At 33.3% G+C, this 23869-nt stretch overlaps 3 protein-coding genes across 4 annotated transcripts; 1 reads left to right on the top strand and 2 right to left on the bottom strand.

Annotated features, from left to right (window-relative positions):
- Positions 1-1902: 1902 nt before the first annotated feature.
- On the bottom strand, positions 1903-9285 carry Arpc1 (Actin-related protein 2/3 complex, subunit 1A). Its single transcript, XM_074112308.1, has 8 exons — positions 9125-9285; positions 7763-7932; positions 7518-7626; positions 7123-7413; positions 6858-7036; positions 5574-5677; positions 4216-4396; positions 1903-2494 (listed from the first exon to the last, which is right to left on the bottom strand). Exons 1-8 carry the CDS (start codon positions 9189-9191, stop codon positions 2456-2458), a joined length of 1140 nt encoding a protein of 379 aa, XP_073968409.1. The 5' UTR covers positions 9192-9285; the 3' UTR covers positions 1903-2455.
- Positions 9286-9442: 157 nt separating this feature from the next.
- On the top strand, positions 9443-16169 carry PolD2 (DNA polymerase delta subunit 2). The gene is made up of 11 exons (XM_074112305.1): positions 9443-9750; positions 9911-10053; positions 10123-10251; positions 11262-11377; positions 11474-11622; positions 11710-11831; positions 12778-12870; positions 12965-13037; positions 13443-13562; positions 13705-13815; positions 15633-16169. Exons 1-11 carry the CDS (start codon positions 9540-9542, stop codon positions 15785-15787), a joined length of 1422 nt encoding a protein of 473 aa, XP_073968406.1. The 5' UTR covers positions 9443-9539; the 3' UTR covers positions 15788-16169.
- Positions 16170-16791: 622 nt separating this feature from the next.
- Positions 16792-23322, bottom strand: LOC141445992 (uncharacterized). Of its 2 annotated transcripts, none has more exons than XM_074112320.1 (4): positions 21994-23322; positions 20546-20740; positions 18561-18705; positions 16792-17075 (listed from the first exon to the last, which is right to left on the bottom strand). In XM_074112320.1, the coding sequence occupies exons 2-4, from the start codon at positions 20718-20720 to the stop codon at positions 16847-16849; spliced, it is 549 nt and encodes a 182-aa protein (XP_073968421.1). In that variant the 5' UTR covers positions 20721-20740; positions 21994-23322; the 3' UTR covers positions 16792-16846. The 2 variants fall into 2 exon arrangements, with proteins under 2 accessions (XP_073968421.1, XP_073968419.1); XM_074112318.1 differs by lacking the exon at positions 21994-23322 and adding an exon at positions 20953-21110.
- Positions 23323-23869: the final 547 nt, after the last annotated feature.

Here is a 23869-nt window from a genome sequence, read left to right as displayed (position 1 = left end):
AGAATAAACTGGACACACCTCAACAAAGTGCCTCACAGTTTCATCGGACTCACCACAGCCAGCACAATTTGGCGAACGTATAATGCCGCGTTTAAAAAGATGATACGCTAAATTCGCATGTCCACTCAACACCTGAACCAGCTGGCGGATCCGGGACCTGCTAAGACCAACCATATCCGTTCTCGATAGGCCAAGGATTTCCTTAGCCTGGCGGCAGTCAGTTCGGGATCTCCACCGTTTCCGATGTTCTTTCAAAATCCACTGCTCTACCTCTGTTCTACAACGTCGATAGGATACAGGGATAATAGGCTGAGGAGTCATTGTTATCAACGCAGCTCCTTCCTTTGCCGTTTCATCAGCAAGTTCGTTACCCGGGATCCCAGAATGACCAGGGGACCAAGCAACCGAAACAGTCCCAAGGTGATTAGGCCGGCCGGCTTTTTGTGCAAGTTCAAGTTTCTTTAATTTTAGATGCCTGGGGGATAAAGTACATTTTTTTCTGGTCCAACTAAATGACATTTCCTACTTTTTATATTGGTATTGAACTTTGAATATATATCCAAATTATGGTGTCAACGATTTTCTACTATTAATTGCTTGGTGTCTTAGATTTTAGATATCAATGACCGAAATTACATTTTTTAGGTAAGTACTAAGTGAAACTTAGTAATTTTACGATTTTTTTAGAACTTGTAAATTCTAATATCGTGTCAGTTCTCACATCCGCCACTTCTCTAAATATTTTTATGTCAGCCTAGGAAATTACGTTTTTTCTAAGTGGAATAACAATAATGGACGACCTTATTTGTTTAGTATGCCTGCGACAAAAATTACAACTTCTTCTTACCAAACTGTGTGACGATCATCTTTTTCATTATTTTTATTCCAAAATTGACCCCGTACGTGCGCCATCATACACTGGCTTAGATTTTAATTGTTACAACAGAAATTGCATTTTTTTATCTGGACAAACTATGTAAAGAAAGATTCCTTACTTTTAAAAATCTAGTTCTGAATTTGAGCTACTTTTTTTGTACCATCTCACCCTTACTTACTTGCATAGTGAACGTCAGCGACCAAATTTTTTTCCTGGCTACAATTCTTGCTTTCCATTAGTTTTGAAAGGTTTATTTGTTTATTGCCATGTCTCAGACAGTAATATAAAAATTATATTAATTTTATAATCATTATCCCTTATTGTTTAATAATTAGAATCCGTATTCATTCGTCAATATTTTATTTAACAATTATCAATATTATTCGTGCGTGCCCCTGTATAAATTACAATTCCAACTTTTCTATTCTAAAAAATTACTCACGCATCAAACGAAAAGAACCATTAAACATGTTCTAGGTTCATTAATTTTAATTATTTTTACAAAATGTTTTATGATTCATTAACATTCTGAATAGCACCTCATATACACACCATGTAACCTCACTTACTTAGTCAGCAAGTGTGTAATGAGACACGAATATGTATGAAGTCGAAATCTCTACACCAAACTCATGAATCAACATCTGATGAAGAAAAAAAGTCCAGAACCAATCAGGAATACAATAAGCATGCAATCTAAGTCGGATAAAATCAAAGGTATTATCTAGCAATGTGGTTCTAACCACATTTTTAACAGACTAAGTAAATTCTTAAGCCGAAACAAAATTAGCTATAATAATAATAAGGGAAGGTTTAGCAAGGTAGTTAGCGTACAGGATTCACACCCGGTTTCCAATCTAGTTGCAGGCCTTTAGATTTTCTCTTTCTAGGTGCTTATTACAGCTCACTGTCTGGTGATGGACAGTGCTGTCTATGTCGAGAGATTACTGTCCAGAGACCGGCAGTGCACTGAAAAAAATCTCACGATGTTGATGGGCCTTAAATTAACTAATAATAAAAACTCATTAACGATGCAGTATACTTTACTTAACAATATATACACATAACTGTGCGTTCAAAAAAAAAATCACTTTTATTAATACAATTCTTTCAATATTAAAAAAAAAAAAAATACTTTTAATAAAATAAGATAACTGGGAGGCCATTTTTAGTCTTCCAGTACAGTACATTGCTTTGTATTTCTTTGTTTAAAAACAAAACAAAAAAAATATAAAAATTATTATAAAATTACAATAATACTTCATAAATATTATTTAATTAAAAGAAAAGAGGAAGAAATTAATCAGGACATTTTTACATCCGGGGAAGATTTTTAAAAATTTATGCAATAAAATAAATTTTTTCCTCTCCCTCTCTTTTCTTCTCAACAAATATCATAAAATAAAAAACTAAATATTAAAAACAATAAAAAATAAATAATGACTGGCAGCAGAGGTCCGGAAGTGGAAATTAATTTCATCATTATTATGAATATATCGATGTGTTTAGTTGTTACTGGAGTCGTTTGACTATTTCTTTGATACGAGTACATCGGCTGTAAATTAGCTGCTTATAAGTTCATTTAATTTTTAGGCCTTGCATTGATTTTTCTAATGGCTGAAAAATAAAAACATAGAAATAGAAAAGAAATTTATTATTCTGGGACAATTGTCCCCTAAGAATAAATACAGGAACAAATAGAGGCCTTAACAGTTTGGCCTGTGATTATACAGAAATTAAATAAATAAATAAGTATTTACAAAAGTGAAAATATAATAAGTGAAAATGAAAGTAAAAATAAAATAATAAAACAGCAGAAATTAAGGAAATAAATTAAAACAATTAGAATTTCGGAGGAAGCTGAATAGAAAGTAGATAACTGAATAGACGGGATTTAAAGATGGATAGGGTAGGAGCATGGCGGACAGATGAAGGCAAGGAGTTCCAGAGAGAGGTAGCACGTATTAGGAAGGACTTGTCAAAGGATGAGGTACGGTGAGAGGGAATATAGAGATCGGATGAACGAGATCTAGTGTTACGGGAATGGATGGAGGATTTAAACTTAAGGAGTTGAAAAATATAGGAAGGCCTTTGAGACTGGATGACTTGAAAAAGGAAAGAAGCCAAAAAATATTGGCGGCGATAGACAGGAAAAAGCCACTTCAACTCATCGTAGCAGTGCGAAATGCGAGAGTCTCTGGAAATGCTGAAAATAAATCTTATGAAGCAGTTCATGAGGCGCTTAAGCTTAGCTTCAATATCACCAGAAAGACCGCCATACACTAAACAACCATAGTCGAAATGGGGGAATATAAGAGAGGAAAACTAGGAGTTGCCGGGTCTTAATTGGAAAAAGGTGACGGGAACTATTAAACTGCTTAAGGATATGGATGGAACGACGAGAGATTTGGGAAACATGGTTTTTCCAGGATAGGTTTTGATCGAAAGTGATACCAAGGTTTTTCACAGAGGAACAATATTTTATTGGGGTATTGTAAAGGAAAAGATTAGGAAGAGGAGCCAATGATTTAAGGAGTGGGTTGGAGCCAATAACTATAGCTTTGGTCTTTTCTACATTCAGGGTAAGCTTAATAATATTAAACATAATATTAATAATGATAGTAATTTAGGACAAGTCAAACATATTTTGATTCAAATTATGTTACTTTACATACAATACATTCCTAGCTCTGCCATTATACTGATATAAAAGTTTAATAAAGGATTGCAATGGTGAATGATTGTTTGCATGGTTACTAAGATAGTTGTACTTTGTACTATATTAGGTTAAAATGCAAGTTAGTGCGATTTTTTATTTTATTTTGTGATAGCAAATAAGCTAAAGAATGAAAAAAAAACGTACATCAAACTAGTCAGTCCTTGAGAAGAATATCTGTAAAATGGAACTGCCAAACGATAAATCTCAAATGAGTGGCGGAAGAAATACGTAAGAATTGCATAATAAAGAAGCAGATGCAGAGCTCGCTTCAAACTAGGACAGAACTTTGATTATGAATGCTGAAAAAAATAACAGATCCGGGAAATCATCAAGCCTTCAAAATAATGATTCAAGGCGAGGTTCCACAGGGAGTATTTCTCAATTTTTCGCTGTGATCACACTAGCGCACTAGTGTTTGTTGTGATATCCGCTAAAAAATTACAACGAACACTTTTTCTTTCTGTGTCAAGAATGCCGCAGGACGTCATTATCCTAGAAACCGGTCAGTAATTTAAAAAAAGAAGAGAACTACAACGGATAAAATCAGCGATATTAATCAGCATTGCGTACATAACCACATTTTTTACTCTTGGCAGGTTTAGTTATATTATTTATTTACCTGTAAATCCCAAATCACTAAACGGCCATCAGCACCACTAGTAGAGAGCTTTGTTGCAGCACCATTTACACCTTCGTATACCCTGAGGCAAGTGATAGCATTCTGATGGATGGTCTCCAATTCTGTATCCGAAACTTCCAATCTTGCTTGACGATCCAGACTTTGAAATTTTCTCATTGCACTAGATAATTATAATAATAATAAAACCGTGGTAAGAAAATCATGAACAAGATTAAACTTCAAACTAACTGTCCATGAACTTCAGTAGAGGTTGTGGTTGTTATTAAGATTGATTTAGGCCGTCGTCTCTTTCTCATACTAGAACCTGTTTCAGTAGTATAAACCGAAAGCTGTGTAGGTAATATCAAAAAATGTAAAAAATATATATATAGCAAATTTAGAATGACTTCGAAAATTTCAGTCAACTATCTTTTTCCTAAAAAATATTTGTTGTAAGAAAAATGAAATAAGTAAATTTTATAAGAGAAGTTGTAAGTGTTCACACAAGATAATTTACTTTTGCTTAACAACTGAAGATTTTTTTGTTTTTAATGAATTAAGGCGCGTCAACATCTGAGGTTATTGGCGCCCAGAGCTTTTTTCAGAGCACTGTCGGCCTCCGGACAGTGTTTTCTCGTTACAGACAACACTGTCCATCACTGGACAGTAAGCTGTAAGAAGCTCCTAGAAATTTATTCAGATATTTATAAAATGATAATATTTTTATTTTTAATGTGGAGACATGTAAGCATGTAAGGTGATTGAATATTAAGAAAGTCCATAGCATTACCTTTACTTACTCATACAAGTAAGAGAATTGAAATATATATCTTAAGTCTCTGAGTGCAAAGGACCTTGTTTGGCCATCTGGTATACTTGAGACAGACGAGAATCTCACCAGTCAAAATGCAAAATTCTTGTATTTTCCTTTTAACACCGGTAAATTTTGTCATCTTTTTCAAGCTTCTCTCACATACTAAAGAACCTAGGGCGGGGTAGGTCTAGTGGGTCAAGATTGTGGTTTTGTATGTGGGAGATCCCAGGTTCGAATCATGCATATAACTACTTTTTATTTGTTAGAAAAAATTGTTTATAGCTAAGTAGGTGCTTTCGTCCCCGTCCACGACACCCACAATTGGTAATTGGATGTTAAGCCCCGCCAGAAAAATTAGGCGACTACTTTACTTGACTAATTTTAATATTTGTATATTATGAGATCGGTTGATAATTCTCAAAATTTAACGATAAGTTTTATTAATATACATGAGAGGAGAGAGGACAAATAATTAAGTTTGTTGTTTAATGTAAAATAATTGAAATTGACAATACATCAAGTACAACTATAAAAATCTACTTACCTAAGTCCTCCTGCTTCTTTTTTAACAGAAACATCCAGTTTACAACAAAATTGCAGTGATCCATTGTCATCTATTGTATACATCATTGGACAACATCCGTGACCCTGAAAGTAGGGTTATAATGTTACAAAAATAAATTGAATAGCATTTAAAGAATGGCCATTCATAAAGGAAAGAATGTCGCATATAGTTTTAAGGCCCATTTCGATGCGAACATTTACCATTAGCTCCGTTCAAGAGCTTACGTACGTTGCTTGGTCAGTTCTTGCCTTTGATATAATTGTAGCTGTTATCAGCTAAAACGCTCATAAAATCACGCCAAATTCATTCGCCAGTTTCATTTACAACGAAGAGTGCTTAAGACGATGTCCTAGAAGATAATGTTGAGAAGAATCTGAACACCAAAATGTTCAGTAATACTGACAAAAAAAATACAAGACCGATTACCAAATCAATGGAGAGAAGAAAACAGTAACTTCCTAATTATTTCAGAAATGTGCGATGATGGCAATCAGCCTTGTAAAAAAAGGGGATTTATGACACACTTGACTACCTAAATCTCTTTTGTGACCACAAGGTAAAAGACAAGATCGAGCCACATTTAGAAAAAGGTAATTTGTTTAATGTTTCTTTATGAGTTGAACCTCGCTTTGAAATATTGAGAATTTCTGGACCATAAACCAGTTTCGTAAACTTCCATCGCATAAGTCCGTTTACTCATCTGAATTCCATTCGCGTAACAGATCTGAGATCTTTTTCCAGTAGTCAGAAAGCGGTTTTGAAGCGAACCCAAGCATTATGAGCTCCGTGCGAGCCTCCCTATTCTTTATTCTCTCTACACCTTATTAGAACTTCTGTTGTTACACCCATCATCCAGGTAGCGTTGCAAAATACCCAATGCCCTACTTGAACTGCATTGTGACCAACGCGTAATAAATTGGCAACTTCTGTCTTATCCCTACAAACTACGGTTAAGACCTACTAAAATGAGTGTACTCATTTTAAAAAAACGACTGAAATATTATTTTTTCTCGCTCAGAAATCACAATATAGAGATATAAGTCCGATCACTTTGTGTCTACTAAGGAGTTCTTTAACAAGGAATAATTGAACTTTTTAAAAGTCTCACTTTTCTCTTTAATACCTATTAAAAAAAAAAATACAAAGTTAAAATTTAAGAAATAAAGCTACTGCTCCTCGAGACTAATAAGGAAAACAAACAAAAATTAAGAAATTAATAATTTTAAATCACTAATAACTTGGGAGTTCTTAAAATAAACTTACCACAGCAACAATGGCCTTAGGACCAGCCCAAAGACAGTTGAGGAATGGCAGATGTTCAGTTCTGAGTTTGTGAACTACAGAACCTTTTGATATATCCACCAAACAGATAGACGAATCATGAGACACCCAGCACACACGATCACCATCTGCTGAAAAAGATACTCCTCTGATCCATCCACCTAAAAAAATAAAAAATACATGTGACCAAACAAATGTTTTTTAGAAAAATGATAAAACAATCATAATTATATAATACAGAAAGTACCTCCAAGTGGAGAATTAGAAAATTCTGCTAACATGGTACCAAGTGCAACTTTAGAACCCCATCTTGTAGGAGGCGGTGATTCTTCTACTTCTTTTACGTAGGCCGAAAAAAGGCGTAACTTAAAATCTGCAGAACCAGCAACTAGGAGAGTATTATTTGGATGCCAATCAAGGCAGATTACTGTCGATCTCAATGGCTTTTTTATATGTTTGGAAACCCACCAATCATTTCCAGATTCAAAATAACAAACAGATATTAAACGTGCACCTGAACCCACGGCGAATTTGTTTTCTGTAATAAATGAAACAGAATTAAAATTTAATTCAAATAAAACTTTGAGAAAGGGCATAAAATTGATAATGATCACAGAAGTTTGATTCAGTGTGCATAATTACCTTTAGGTGACCATTTCACGCAAGTGGCAGCTCTGTTTATTCTTAGTAATACTAAAGTTGGTTTCCATTTGCCGTCATCACATTGAGTCCAAACATAGGCATTCCTATCCTGAAAATGTAAGAACCTTAGAATTTCTTCAAGATCATAATATAAATAAAAAATTTCTTTCTCCCACGTAGAAAATTATACAAATTCCAATTTAAAATATGTACAAAATTAATAGCAATTCCTTATAGGTGCTTACCGCGGCACAAGTAACAATCCTGTTAGTGTTCGGCGCCCAATCAATTCCAGTCACCCTGAGATCATGCTGATCAAGCACATCTATTAACTGCCAATCACTCCCACTATTTGCTCCTCCAGAGCTTCTTTGATAGATATGCACTTCATGGTTGTTCGGACTGAGAGCGACTTCTGTTTAGTTACAATACATTTTAGGAAGCTAATGAAATATTTAAAGGCTTAAAACTAATTTCTCTTTTATTTACAATGGTGTACGCCAAATAAATTCAAAATTCAGGAATGAGTTCAATAGTAGCTGCAAGGTGTGTCACGAATCTAATGACTCACTTTCATTGAATTGTCTATTAAAAACTGCTAAGCCAGATTCTATCAATTTGAATAATTCAGAAATCTACTGAATTCTGAGAGTTTAAAAACTTTCTACTTTCAGAACGTTAGTAAGGGTCTGTAGAGTTTTAGTAGCTTTAAAAGTTCTGACTAAAAAACGTTAGTTATCTATTCTACGATGAGATTATAGCCAAAATTTATATTGATAATCATGTACAAGGCCAAATGGTTTAATCAGCAGTAACCACTTCAATAGTTCAAATATAAAACGCTCCTTTATTTCCTACATGTACACTAATTTTTTTCTTGGAATCGATTACATTAAGATTTTTTTTATAATTTAGAAATGAAATGGCTTCAAGGGAAGTAGATTAAAACAGAAGCAAAGTATTAGATACATAGCACGAACTCCATTAAAAATATATTATATACATTAAGAATAAGAAAAAGTATAAATAAGCAATCAAATAATTTTAACAAAATTTTTAGAACGAGGATAGCATAAATCGGCTAAATAACCTACTTACAACAAATCAATTTTTTTTCTTATGCTCCTTCTTTTTTACCATCCTCTCCATGGAAAAGATATTTATATGTACAGAAATAAAGTCTTTAAAGGAATCAAAAAATAATTTTTATATTTTAAATCGTTTTGCTCTTAACAAACTTGAAATGTTTGCAACTCTTAATAACATTTAAAATGCATAAGAATGTAGCGAATGAATAGTAAATACATTTAGGGATGGATGGAAAGAAAAATGCTGACCCTTGTCCTTGATTACAATTCTTGAACGAGATAACTGTCAATTTACAAAGATAAGGGAGTTACCACACCCCAAAGATTAACTAGGCCCTGCAGCTTAAAATATTGAACAAACTGGCTTTGAGGATAGAACTGAACTAAAAAACAAATATTTCTTCAAAAGAAAAAATTAACTTACTTTAAAAAAACACATTACAGAGTCAAAACCGGCAGGTTAAGATTTGGAAATAAAGAAAAACAATTTAATAATTTTTAAAATTGTGATATACTCACGTGATCTATCTTTATTCCAAGCATGGCACGTAATAGGATTTACACCAAAGTTATGTTTTTCGCACATATTTTTAACAAGAAATAAATTAAACACTAATCTAGAGGATGAGCCAATGCAGGTCTTACAATACACATGTCAACATGACGTCAGAAAGAAGACACTTCACCTCCCGTAAAGTTTACACCAAATTTTAACATTTCCAATATATTTTATTGGCATCCAAATTTAAATAAGAAAAAATATAACTATTGAAAGATTTTTAGATGAAATTCATTAATTGAAAAAATAAATTTAGGGCGTCACAACCTGTTGATGATATTGAAACCTTCGGGTTTTACCGCCCACAACAAATTTAACCCCCGTATTTGTAATAGGGTAATTCCTAATTCTTAGTCAAATTTTGAAATTAGTACCATGAAGTCACAAGTCTCTAGTGTTTTGACCACAAATCCTAGTGAAAAATTGTTCGAAGAAACTTATACAAGGGTAAAATGTGATTATAAAGATTTATGTGCCAAATTTAGACATAAGAAGAAAGACTTTTCAAAACAGTATGCTCATATATATTCCATAAGATTGAGTAAAATGAAGGATACCCTTGTAAAACGGGCTAAACAAAAGTGGGGTAAGTAATTAACATGTTTAAATTTACGTTTATTGGCTAAACAGTATTGGTTAAAAAGAAGTGAGTGGGTAGATAATATTTTCTTGAAACATAAAATTCTTACTTATTAATTATCATTTTTTCTTTTTTCATATTTAATTTATTTTTAATGATTTTTCAGGTGAAAATATTCCAGTTAAACGGCTTGCGGAGTTGGGAGAAGAAACAGATGAACAAGTTATGGATAGAAAATGTGTGATTATTGGTACATTGTTAAAGAATCAAGAACTTCGTCCAAATATTTTGAAACAAATTAGCGATGAGGTATATCATTATAAATATTAAAGATGAACCAATAAAATATTATTCATTAATGACTGATTGTGTTTCTAGCTACAAATATTACCTCAGCCAAAACTGGTGAGGTTTGTAAGTGATGGGGATGAACTTATATTAGAAGATGAACTGCAGAGAATACGGGTACTTGGTAATCTAGATGTAAATTCTGTGGTAACCGGTGTGGTAAATATTACTTAATTATCCCCTTTTTTAGTTTTTAGCATGTGTGCTTTATCCAAATTGCTCTTGTAGTTTCTTATTTGGTCTCTGTAATCTATTTTATTTTTCTCCAAATGTGTAATTTTTTAGAAAAATATTAATATTTCTACATATTTATTTTTTGATAATTGAATGAGAAATGCTATAAAATTTGAACAATCACATGTCCTCTTAAAAGCAAGAAGCCGACGCTTACCGTGCGGCCCACGCATAAATTCGGTAGCACTGGCCTGTAATAATTGCCTTTACTTACCTACAACTTTTTTATCCCTCATGAAAGGTTTATGAAGTATACTCCCACACAAGATTTTCTTCTGATCCTCTTATTATAGTGCAAACACTTGTTTTTGAAATGGTTTTTGCAGAGCAGATTCAAAAACAAAAAGAAGGCCTTTGAGTGTTCCTATTTGTATTTCATAAATAAATGAATGGATTTTGAAGTTTCAAATACTTTCAGCGGCTTTCGATGTTTTTTTCCTTAAACACATGGTTTTCTTTTTTCATATTGACCTATATCGGATTTTCATTCATTTTTAAAATTTGTACACCTGACGTGTGTTGTAGATAGCTTGTAGAATAAGTGTGCATTATTATTTATTATTTATACAACTCAAAACAAAAAGTTAATTGAGTTTTCAGCATTACAGACCCAGTATGGGATCTAACATTTTTAAATGCAAGCAGCAGTTGGCAGTTTAGGTCAGTTTCCTGAAAAATCTGCCTTAATTTTAAGACTCTCGGAGTAGTTACTTTTCCGCATGTTGAAGATTTCTTAATTTCTTTATTGAGTTGTATCTTACAGGGATGATAATTTTCTTATTTATCAAGAACTTATCTCTGTTTGCTTAAGATTCAAATATTTAAGGCTGTTAGAGGTCGATAAAAGGTGATCGCAAATTGATTTTCAGATCTTCATTTGATTTTAATTGAGATTGAAAAAACATAAACATGAAATAACCTCTTCTTTTATACAGGTTGCTGCACTTCTTGGGAAACAGGATGAAACCGGTAAGTTCAGCGTAGATGAAGTTTGCTTCGCTGGCCCTCAATCTCCTTCGATGCTTTCCTTAGATCCAGCTAAACCAGGAAGGTAACAGTTAATATTATAACAGAAAGACTCATAAATAGTACAGGAAGTTTTTTTTTTTTAAATATAGTGCTATCTTAGACTTGTTTTTGTCAACAGGTACTTAGTGATGTTGAGTGGACTCGATCTGGCCCATAGTTCTGATTCATTACTGCCCTTAAGAATGTTTACAGATTGGGTGACTGGATGGCTTGGCGATCCATCGGAGCAACATAAAAATTCTAAAATAGCGTTGGTTCTCATTGCAGGTAAAAAATAAAACAATTTAAAAGTGTCCCTCGATATTTATCAATTAATCAAACCTTTACTTGATTATATTACATTTTGATAAACAGGTAATCTAATAAGAGGGTCCAGCGAATCAAAAGATGGCAAAATAGTAAATACTAATGTAGATAGTAAAGCTGATTTATTAACATCTGTTAAAATGGCAGACGATTTATTAGCAGAACTTACTGTAAGTAACAATTTTTTTTTCTTCTTTCTTGGCCTTAGGTTAGTGCAAATTACCCATCATTCAGTAGTCTGTCTTTAATTAGTGGGTAGTTTGTCTGGTAATATTTAAAGTTTTAAATAATTGTCACTCATTGAAAGCGTATTATATTTTAATTTTATTTGTCCTTATGTAGTTATGTAAGTCTGGGTAAATGTTAAGATAAGTCAGTATAGTGTTAATCGGTTGGAAGTGGGCAGCTCTTCTATAATATTGCCCTCCACAGCTGATCTCTGCCGTTTTTTTATTTGCTATAGGCCAAGATATGATTGGCTTCAGCAATAGATTCTTTATCGCAGGAGCTTAGGGGGTCTATTTGTATGCCGATAAGAGCCAAATGGTGAGGTGAGTAGTTGTGATTGAATCTCAATATGCTCATGGTACAGTAAAATCTTCTGTTTCCTGAAAATGCTATGGACCTTGGTTTCACAGGTATGGAGGTCTGTATAAAGGAGTAGAATTTTCCTTTTTGTGGTTTTCGAGAATGAGTAAATTTCAGTCCGTTTTCTGTAGAAGTCTGATGTTGTTAGAAGCTCTGTAGTGTTTCTTGAAGACTGGTGGCCAGTTTTGCACCGATATCGGCCTTCTCATTTCCACCCAATTCACAGTGTGCTCTCACCCACACCAGATACGCTAACCTTCCGTTAGAATTTATTTTGTGTAGCAGAGTGAACGTATCTAGGATCAAAAAGGAAGAAGGGACACATCCGGGTTTTTTTAATTTTTGGGGAGCGCTCATAATGACTGAGTGCTCAATATTCGCTTACGAATATGAACGTTATTATCCACCATTGCGGATCCAATCCACACTTTCGTAATATATTCATTTAAGATTTGTGAAATAATATTTGGAATAATGCCAATTAAAAAAAAGAGAAAGAAGATATTTACTATTTGTTTTTTATACTAGGAAACTGTACACGTCGAACTCATGCCAGGAGAATTTGATCCAACCAATCTTACCCTACCGCAGCAACCATTACATTACAAAATGTTTCCAAAAGTGAGAACATTAAGATATATTTTTATCTGATTGCTGAACTGTATGAATACTCTTTTTGTTCTCTGATATTTACTGAAAGAACTTATCTTTACAGGCATCAGAGTTCAGCAGTCTTCATGGAGGAACTAACCCCCATTGTTTTCAAGTTGAAAATCGTTTAGTTGCAGGTAATTTCTTTCTTTTTCACCGTTACATTCTCAAATCAATCACATTTATTTCCCAGTGAGACTCATGCCTTCCTCAATCTCTCCCTGATGCAGACCTAGTAGGCTTTGAAGACTAACAATCTCAAACTAGTCCACACATTTTTTTTTTGGCGTTTCAAAGAACTTAATTTTAAGGAAAGTATTATTTATATTACCTTAATTAAAACCAGTAATTGCTTTTACGGACTGAGAATTCAGCCAAATCCTAAAATTGCAAACTAAGTCAGACTTCAAAATCCGGTATTCCGAAGTAGGTGGTAATCCGTATTACGATCATCAAAATCTACGCCTCAACATTTTTTTCTTTTTTTGAACTTGTCAGTTTATAACAGATATGTATCTCATAAATTAAAAATACATTTATAGGGAGTTCCGGCCAACCTGTAAGGGATATAGGTCGATATAGTAATTTAACAGATCCTTTGTTGGCGTTAAAATCAACTTTAGAGTGGGGCCACTTTGCACCTACAGCTCCAGATACATTACGTTAGTATTTAATTTAATTTTTTGTGTAATAGTTATTTTTTGTATTTATTTTTTTTTAACACCTTTCTTAATATTTTAATCAGATTATTTTAATAATTTCATATTTTGTAATACCATTATTTTGTTTCCTTTTTTTTTTTAGCATGTTATCCATACTATGAGGAAGATCCTTTTATACTTGAAGAACAACCTCATATTTTGTTCTCAGGAAATCATGAAAAATTTCAGACTGATTTGGTTAAAATTGACTACGGTACGTCGTTCTTTAGTAGACTTTATTTTTAAATGTTTACCTCAATAATAATTAATGATCCGTTATCATATCGTTAGATTAAATTTAGTAGAGTAATGAGGTTTCAAGCGGGTTGGGCTACGCACAGCGATTCAAGTTAGAGCATCATCTCCTTCGTCCACCTAAAATTATCTTAAAGAGTTTGATGAAAGATTCATGAGTATTTCTTGAAGTTACTTCTTTTTGGAGGACCAATTTAGTCATACAAGCACTTCACACTTGCTCATACATGTTATGTCGTATCCTTTTCTTCTTGCACAGGCTATTCGTTGTTAGTCCAATGCGCTCTATGTGTATACTCATTCTGTAGTTGTCCATAAAGAAAACTATAATCCTGGAGTAATAACTAGGGAAAACGTCTTTTCCTCCTTATTCTTGTGTTTCACTCCCCCATTTTATTGTCTGCTGTCCATCGGACGCATTTGAACTGCTTGTGTTCTAAATGTCCGAACACCTCCTTATTTTGGCTTGCATTTTGCTTTGTTCATAATGTCCGAAGGCCTTATTTTGGCTTGCATTACTCGAAGGACTTGATAGTCTGTAGAACCGTCCGGTTGCTTGAGAAGGTAACTACTATACAATTAATTTTTCCTATCTTATGATCTGAGCTGAGCAAATTATTGATTGCTGAAAGTCTGCGGCAAGTTTTCCTAAGCTAACCGGTTTTACAACTTAGATGGTATCTGACAGCCCGCTTTCATCTATACTTCGGTCTTGGAGCCGTCCTGGTATCTCATCAATCTCATGACGATGGCGGACCACGATTCTGTACCTTCTGAACGGAGTAAGAACGTACCTAATTTAAATTTAGGAGCCATTTTGTCCGAGAGCAGACCTAAAATTTCTCTCACAGTGGTTTTCTCCTACCAAGGTTAACTCTAACTTATGTAAAAATAAGACAACGAGTGGACTACTGTACATATCTTCAGAAACCCGTTGTCTCCAGTGTACACGAAAAAGAAATAACTACATATATAAAGAACACATCCATTTAAACGGAGTATAGTACTTTAAAGCGGTCATGCAGTGAACTAAAGCTCCTGGAAAAGATTCCCCGAAGACGTTCATATATGCCAGACCTTGTGAAGCTTTCCACACCTTGGTAGGTAAAATATGCGCGCTATTTTTTTCAGCAAATATCTTCTCTTAGTAAACTGATCCATGATTGTTAAATCATTGCATACTTGTGTGCTTTATGGTTAGTTAATCTGTTTTATTGGAATTTCATTTTGTTAAAAATAAAAATGTATTTATTTAACTTTCTGTACTCACCCCGCTCGTTGCAATTTTCTTCAAGTCAGTACAAAACTTTTTTTTGGATGCTCCGATTGTTCGATTTTGATTTCTTGAACAAACCAATTCAAAACAGTTAGAGTTTAAGAACTTTTGTTAGGAATTAATTTGAAAGTTCTTGAAATGCTTATCTATCACTCACAGCTAGCTCCAGGTTTATTTATAGGCCTGTGGTATTCGCCTATGAGGCCATGCCCTGCGCTAACCCCAAGTGTCAATGATGTGAATGTAATGTGCGTATATGTATCGAAAAGCTAGGATTATGCTGTAAATAAACCCAACTAGATGATGAATTCATTATTATCAGCCTCTGCACTTCTAAGTACGTGTTAGGGCTCTAGGAGGCTTGTCTAAAAATAAGTGCAAAGTTGGTAGCAATGATGGAGTTTTATTTAATTTCTACTTCATTTTCAAATCTGTCTGTCTGCCTGTCAGAGAGATGATTTAACTATGGTTAAATTAATTTATCTTTTTCCCCACTACAGGTAATGGAACATCGCAGAAAACTCGTCTGGTTTGTATACCATCCTTCAACAAAACAAGAACTTGCGTCGTGGTAGATCTAACTACACTTGATTGTGAAAAAGTTTGTTTTAATGTAGGAGAATTTTTTATATCAGAGCCAATGGATCATTCCTAATTTTTAATAAATGTTTTTTATTAAAGATTTTGTTTTGTTTTAAATATGTGTATTTAAGGAAATATATAAATAGAATAAGAAATGTTAAATTGTTTATTAGAGCGTTAGTGAGCACTGAATGAAATCGTTGTGACTAGCAGCTTTAGTAAAAAATGAGATTAAGGGCTTCTTGTTATTTTAAATATTTATTTATTTATTTATTTTTATCTACGCTAATTAATAAAGAGAAATAAACAATACTTATCGAATACTTCCTCTACAAAAATAAATAATTTAAGAGTATAAAAATATATTAAACAAGTAAATAAATTATATTAAGTTATTGTTGGATGTGATTTATTTCAAAATATATAATTAAAAAAATAAAAGAAAATGAAATTTCCGTTTTGTAGACAAGTGCCTTACCCAAAATACATTTCTTACCGACTCCTGTTCTACTGTCTTCTTTACTCTGTAGGAAATTAGCATTAATAATTCAAACCCGGAAAAACCTAGTGTTTACCACAGGCTTACTCAGTCACTCACGTCTACTTTCTCTTTTCGGCAAGATATTTGAAAAATTACATCAAAAAATTTCAACCGTACCATACAAACTTTTCAGATCCCTCCTGATTATCAAGTCGGCTTTCGCAACGATCATTCAATGTCACACACGAAGGCACGAAATTGCCTTAATGAGAAAAAATCAGTAGACAATTTCGGTCGAAAACCTTGTATCGAAAGTGGAGATACGGGATCAAACGATACACTAAGTTTGAGCTTTTTGCATTTTTTTTATTTTGATTTTGTGGTATGGATTGAGAATATTGTAGAAATGCGTTAAATATTTATATGTATTATTGAGAAGAATCTCCAATGACGAATTTAAGCTAAAAATTTCTATTTCGAAAATTTCAGGTTCAAATTGATTCTCTTAAATACTCATCATTTTATTATTTTGCAATAAAACAAATCTTAAAACCTAAAGTTGCAATAGGACTTCAGTTAGCTAATAATAAAACACATTATATTAACAAAAAGTGTATATTTTTTTTTTTTAACAGAAAATAAAAACTGTAATTATGATTTTTCAGAATAGCCAGATATCATGCCCATGGTGTACAAGCATAGGGCTACGGCAATATCATAATCTACCAGATTAAGATAATTCAAATATCTCAAGTAATAATATAAACAGGTAAGACACACAGTGGCCATTGATCGCAACAAATAAGCGCAGATCATCATTTCAAACAACTGTACCGCTGCCAGCACTTCCATGACTCGAAAAGGGCTCTTGGTATAAAATCTGGTTCATACAGAAATTTGTGTTATTATAAAAACTTGAATATAGATGAGATCAGATCAGAAATAATCTAAGTAAGGCAAGTAGACATTATATAAATGCCAGGTAATATTTGAATGCCATCAGTCAAGTTAAAATTTAAATCAGATTCTATCACGAGGAATTATTTAGCTTATCTGGTTAACAAAATATACAACAGATTGCAATTCACTACATTCCAACAAACTAAAATAAATGTCAAGCTAATAAAAACAAAAAAGCTGAGTAATAAAACACACACTTCTGTTCTGCAGCTTCTTCGCCATTGTATCAAATTTGCTTTGATTTTTACTTCCTTCTACAAGGTAAGGAAAGTATTGCTATCATTTCTAATTTTCGTGAATTCATAGGAAATATGCGACCTCAAAATTGGATTTGTTTTTTAGAAAATGGCACATTTACTCAAATTGGAAGATAATTTTTATTTTGTACATTTTTCCAGCAACTTCGATTAAAACATCTTAGTGGAGGGGATAGTTAGGCTTTCTTCTAAAATGACTATTTTTATACAATATACGGTTTTCTAAAGTTGAGATTTTTGGACTTTTTCTAAAATTCTTTTTCTTTTTTCATGAAACTTTTTAGGAAGAGCTGGAACAAACACATTTTTAAAGTAACTTGAATATTAATATATATTTACCGCCCTCAACACCTTCATCCACACGGCTGCTGAATGGCAATCTGCTCTGCACTTACCAAAGTAGCAAAAGGCTAGAGAAGATGAAGGAAGTCTTAGGTTTGTTCTCGTAACAAAATTGCTTTCAAAAAAAATCGTACGAAACACGGACCTCTATTGTTAGGCGATTCTGTGGATTCAAGAACGGCTAAGACAAGCGATAAGAGCCGAAGTTTTCGGAACTAATACAAGGGTTTCAGGCAGAGTTGGTCACAATATTTATTTGAGCTGTTGGATAACAAAGGCGAGGTGAATTCCAGCATCGCCATCTTCTCACACGGCAGGAAGATCTAAAGTCTTTTGAAGCCTATTTAAGAGTCCTGTAGCCTTCTTGGAGATATCAAATTGATTTGGCACACAAAATAAGGTCTTTCCGTGTGAGTACCCGAGCATTCATTACATGTATTATTGAACTTACAGGCGACAGATATACGGTTGGCCCGAAAAGGGTCCTATGGAGGACTTTAGTGGGACTCCCTCACACTCTTTTATCTCTCAGAAATATCTTTACACTAAAAGTTGCAATGGGGAATGGGCATTTTGGATTGCCTGCGATCCTTCCCCTTTTTGGTGGAACCGCTCTTCTATTACAATCTACAATACAAAAGTTGCAATGTATAACAGCTATAGGCTACTTTTTCGGGCAAATAAAAACTTGTATTTCCCTTGAACAATTTTATTAAGAAAATTTGACTCAGTAGCAATCCTTTCACCAGCACAACGAAAATTAAAAAGTATAAATTTATTAAAAATAGATAAATAAACTGACTAACCCTGATAAGAAATAAATTAGCATTGTTGAAAAATTGCAGTACGCTATTTCTTTGGGAAATCCTGTCAAAATACAAAGCTGGGTCGTTATTAAGGTCATTGAAGCAAGTTCACCATATAATTTCAAAACGCATTCACTAGGACGTACTAAAAACAAATATTTAACATATTTAATAAGAGACAAATGTAATTACAACTTAATTTTTAATAATTTATTTATTTCGTTGATTCATAAATTCGTGCCGTGCTATTTCGTGTCCTGACAAGTTCTGAAATCCTGAAAAGTTTCACCACTTCCAAAGAGACCATTTGCACACGGTTATCCCTTCATGCTCTGTGGAGATCATAGTGCATCTGGCAAGGAAATGGAAGACATTATTCATTAGGTTAGGACACACAGGAATCAGACCATTAACGCGAGAAACTTCTCTGTGTAGAGAAGACAATTCAACAAAACCGTGTACATCGATAACAGGAGGATAATTGATATCGTGATAAGTGCCAATGTTGCGAAAACTACCTAATTATTCTATCAGGGCATATATTAGGAAATCCTTCCCCATCCGGCCTATTGCCCAAATGAACCCCTCCATGCCTAATCATCTGCGAGAAATGGCCTTCAACATTCAGGCCACTTCTAATATAATAATTTTACTACAGTTTTAAAAAAAATGCAGGAATTTATGAATCAAACCTGTATAATCATTTTACTGTCTTTATTACTAACTTGTTCTATGCTTACTTATTGTTTTATCTTTACTGAACATTGTTCAAGAGAATCGTGGAATTGCTGCGCCCATTTGGTGGACGAGTCACCATTACCCTAAAACAATCCTACCGATTCAATTTCCTTTAAAGAATCCTAGTATCAGATACCAAGTAAAATTTCTTGGCAGAAACCCCCTCCAAGTTTCTAAGTCTCCTCTGGGAAAGAAATAGACATCACCTCAAGCTGTGGTTTTGGAATGAAAAAAACAACTTGGGCGTTTAACCAGTTGACATATTCCACACCAATAAAAAAAACTTTTTGTTATAATATATTTTAATCTTGTTTTAGTGAATTGGTGAATATCTTCTAACGTAATGAGGAGAAGAAATATGATGACGAGCAGACAAGAAATGCTAACTGCGCCCGAATAAGCTACAGCTCAAAAAGTCGTTGTAAAGAAGAATAATTGCACCGCACGAAGGAACTCCGCTCACTGCTAACTGCTAACCGTTTGCTCGAACACACTATCCACGTAATGTTATTATTTCCTAAGACAAAATGTAATTCGACTTATCGCCATCGACTTCAAGTACTCCGTACCCTAAATGAGGGTCTATATCCTAAATGTGGGACTATATCCTAAATGTGGATCGCAGCCTTTCATAGGATGTTCCAATCCGAATATTTGCAAGATGTATTGAAATAAGTAGATACTGAAAGATTGCGGAAGCGAAGGCTTCTTATTAGATTTCCAGGTTATGGCTATTTACCAACATTACTTTTCGAAAAAATTAAACATTGTTTCAATAAAATTTTTAATATTTCTAAGCACAAAAATGCTGCTTTAATTTTGCATTATGGGCTCTTCAAATAAACAAACCCTTAACATTCACAAACTAGACTAAAGACTTTCATTGTCTCCAGCATATGCGCACTTCTCCTCTCACATAGAATGAACTGCTTGAATGCCATATTATTGCGAACATTCGCTTCGGAAAGGCGACGCATTCATTGAGGGAATCATGAGGTCTTTTAATTAAATTCCGAATTGTTACACTAAAAGAGGATCTAAATCGCACTAAAATGGAAGGGAAGCAAAGCCCCGCCTTACCCAGATGTACCCTCAAATGAATTTTACTCGGAAACTGCTTCAAAAATCAGAGAATTTCATGGGAGTACTTTAACGTCAACCTAGTTATATAATTCGTAAAAGCCAAGCCCCTTGCTTACTACAATAAATATCATGTTAAATATAATAAATAACAAATTAAAACGTACCTTGTGACCAAAAAATTGAGCACACATAAATTGTTGTTTGCAATGTAAAATAAATCTTTTCATCCCAGTTCTGATAAATTGACCATCCACCAAAAATTAACACTATTAAACATTTTGCTAGGCGTCTTCGTTGTGAATACAATACATACTCTTTAACCCATTGTTCTGGTATCATTATTATCTTACTAATCTCTTCTTTAAAAAAAAAAGTAATATTTCAATGAATGCGGTCACCATATTATCATTTTAAATACTTTGGGCATTATTGGGTCTATCCAAATCCAAATGTAAACAAACATGGCAGCCTCACTATCAACATTTAATTTTAACCTTCCCTAATTAGCAATAAATGTATTTGAAACATTGGATATAATCCTTATTCTTTTTCAACAGAAAATAACACTAACCTTGGCATAATACTTTAATAATCATTTAAGTTAGCAATGGGTACAATTTGAACGAATGTTTGCCTACGATAAATAAATATACCACCAATACCACAGAAAAAATTTGGAATTCAATAAAAAAACCTGATCAGCAAGAATATATTATGAACCCTAGCGACTCTCAAATAAGGTTAACCCACAACCTGGATTGTTTTTTTCACCTACACGGTTCATAAATAAAAAGAGTTTATAATAAACAAAGTAAAAGAGATTAACCTTATTTTAAAAAAGTTTCTGAACTCTTCACGCTCTCTAAAGTTAGATAAAGTATTCTTCCCAACTCTACAAGTAATCACTTCACCAAAGACGGATAATTAATATAATTGTATATAATATGCTTAGTTATAAGAAACACCCTACTTTGTAATAAATGAGGAAATAAATAAAAACTTACAATTTAGGACTAAAATACTAGAATTTTTTAGAATTCCATTCCTAAGCCAGGGCTTGGCCACACACATTAGTCGGCGAGTTTTGGAAGTAGACGTTCAGAAAAAGCGCAATATGTGGAAAATCTTTGCTAGTTATACTAGAAATTTCTTAAATCGTCATCTAACATCTCATTTCTATTCCTATGGTGGATAATAAACAGCAGGTAGGCTAGCTTTAAATGTAGTGTTCCAGAAAAATGGTAAATCTTTGGTAGATTTAATAGAAATTCCTTATTTTATACTTCCAAAAATCTATTGTAATACCAGGGTTAGATCGTACAAAACAAGTCGTCTAGTATTGGAAACAGAAGTTTCGATGAAAAGGAAAAAATTGAAAATCTTTGCTACTTTTAGTAGATATTCTTTATTTCCTACTTATAGAATTCTATTACTATACCAGAGCTTGATTATACATATAACGTTGGCTAGTCTTTTTAAGTAGAAGTTCAGAAAAAATGAAAATATGGAAAATCTTTATAGTTTTAAAAGAAATTTCTTATTTTCTCCTTCTGCCATTCATTTACAATGCCAAAATTGGATAATAAACATTTGTCTATCAGGTTTTCTGTACCTTATATTTCTTTCGTTTTTCGCGTTGATCGTGTAGAAAAAGATCTACGTTGGTTGTAATATCTTGTGCCAACCTAAATGTAGGATCTCAATACCGGAGAACACACAATTTCTGGCCTAACTAGCTCACATTGCCTTACACTTTTTACGGACCCCTGTTGAGTTTTTTGAGGAAAATCTGCCATTTGCTATCTTTTGCTGGCCTATATAATGGTTTTCCTAACCGGAAATCAAGCTATTTCTGGCTTAACTAGCTCACAGTCTCAAATATTTAAAAACGTGTTTCGCGTTGAGCTTGGAAAATAGAACTGTCCTATATATTCAATCTTTTGTTGTCCATGCTAGATGTTTCTTATACCGGCAAAACCACTACTTCTGGCCTAAACAATACACATTTCCATATATTTCTTTCGTATTTCGCTTCTGAGCATGTAGAAAAATATCTACTTTAGCTTTAACATCTTGTTCTAACCTGCGTAGAGGTTCTCAATACCGGAAGACATACTATTTCTGGCCCTAACTTGCTCTCATTTCCTTTTATTTCCGTTCATTATCGCGTTATAGGTGTAGAAATAGATCTGCGCTAGTCTTGTGCCAACCTGTATGAAGAATTCCAATACTGTAAGACACACTATTTCTGGCCTATCTGCATTATATTTCCTAGCATTTCCACTGGTTTTCGCATCTAGTTACAGGAAAGAGGTCCACCCTACTTGTTACATCTTATGCTGGCTTGTGTATTTGTATCTTATGCCGCAAGACTTGATATTTTAGGCCTAGCTAGCTTTCTGTTCCTCATATTTCTTTCGTTCTTCACTTCGAGCATGTAGCAAAAGACTAACTATTTCTGGCCTAACTACCTAATATTTCCTTACATTTCTAATGATTTTCCCATCTAATGTCAGGAACGAGGTCTACCGTACGTTACATCTTATGCTGGCTTGTATATTTGTATCTTCTGCCGCAAGACGGACTATTTTAGGTCTAACTTGCTTTCTGTTCCTTATATTTCTTTCGTTTTTCGCTTTCAGCATGTAGCAAAAGAGCTACTTTACTTTTAACGTCTTGTTCTCATTAGCGGAAGACACATTATTTCTAGTCTAACTTGCTCTCATTTCCTTTTATCTTCGCATTGAGGTTGTAGAAAGAAATCTACTGTAGTTGTAACAATTTGTGCATGCCTGTATGGAGGATCTCCATATATCTCTCCCTTTCGCCATTAAACTTAAATTACGGTTAAAACACTATACAATTTTTAAATTTAGTCATTTAATATTTAATAAACAATTCAAAAATTGAAGAAAATCTATCGAATAGATTTTAACAAAAATTTTCAAAAAAGTGAGAATCAGCTGTTTAACTTTGCCTTAAAAACTTTAACTACATTAAAAATTATTCTAATCCATAATCTTTTAATTAAAGTAAAAAATACTTTAAAATTATTTAATAATTAATTAATATTATTTTATTCTCAAAATACCACAAGTCACCATCTGCGTGTGACGTCATAATGTATACTCCAATACATTAATTATCAAATTCATTTAAAAAATATTTCAAGCGTAGAAAAATATTTTTTAAGTCAAAATTTACAATAAATTTATGTATGAAATGATTTTTAATAATAAAAAAGTACATCATGTGCTACGCAGTTGTTAATGGTCAATGGTCAGTAACAGCTGTTATAACCTTTCTTCTGCTGCTATAGTCCAACTCGTGTTCTGGTGGGGGTAACATCACTTCTGCGCAGTAAGTACATTTTCTTAATTTAAATTGATATATTCCATCAAATTTTTGTAATTATTAATAGAGTATTTGAAAGAAAGAAGTATACATAAAAATATGGTTTTACATATTTGTATTTAAAAAAATTAAGA

Source organism: Rhodnius prolixus, unplaced genomic scaffold (genome assembly GCF_049639745.1).
Source record: "Rhodnius prolixus isolate KJV_2025 unplaced genomic scaffold, Rpr scaffold_1, whole genome shotgun sequence".
In the NCBI taxonomy this organism is placed as follows: Eukaryota; Metazoa; Arthropoda; class Insecta; order Hemiptera; family Reduviidae; genus Rhodnius; species Rhodnius prolixus.
Note: the sequence above shows the minus strand (reverse complement) of the source record. Positions and strands in the feature narration are given on the sequence as shown.

What these genes read in the sequence shown, in the direction of transcription:
- Arpc1 (XM_074112308.1), bottom strand. Translation starts at nt 9,191, where the DNA reads ATGTGCGAAAAACATAACTTTGGTGTAAATCCTATTACGTGCCATGCT. An exon ending in CTAAGGCCATTGTTGCTGTG is followed by an intron (nt 5,678 to 6,857) that starts GTAAGTTTATTT and finishes CCCTACTTTCAG; the next exon opens with GGTCACGGATGTTGTCCAAT. An exon ending in TAGTGATTTGGGATTTACAG is followed by an intron (nt 2,495 to 4,215) that starts GTAAATAAATAA and finishes TTTATTTTTCAG; the next exon opens with CCATTAGAAAAATCAATGCA.
- PolD2 (XM_074112305.1), top strand. Translation starts at nt 9,540, where the DNA reads ATGAAGTCACAAGTCTCTAGTGTTTTGACCACAAATCCTAGTGAAAAA. An exon ending in ATTCTGTGGTAACCGGTGTG is followed by an intron (nt 10,252 to 11,261) that starts GTAAATATTACT and finishes TCTTTTATACAG; the next exon opens with GTTGCTGCACTTCTTGGGAA. An exon ending in ATTTATTAGCAGAACTTACT is followed by an intron (nt 11,832 to 12,777) that starts GTAAGTAACAAT and finishes TTTTTATACTAG; the next exon opens with GAAACTGTACACGTCGAACT.
- LOC141445992 (XM_074112318.1), bottom strand. Translation starts at nt 20,977, where the DNA reads ATGATTATTAAAGTATTATGCCAAG. An exon ending in TATTAAAGTATTATGCCAAG is followed by an intron (nt 20,741 to 20,952) that starts GTTAGTGTTATT and finishes TTTTTTTTAAAG; the next exon opens with AAGAGATTAGTAAGATAATA. An exon ending in CTAATTTATTTCTTATCAGG is followed by an intron (nt 17,076 to 18,560) that starts GTTAGTCAGTTT and finishes TGTATGAACCAG; the next exon opens with ATTTTATACCAAGAGCCCTT.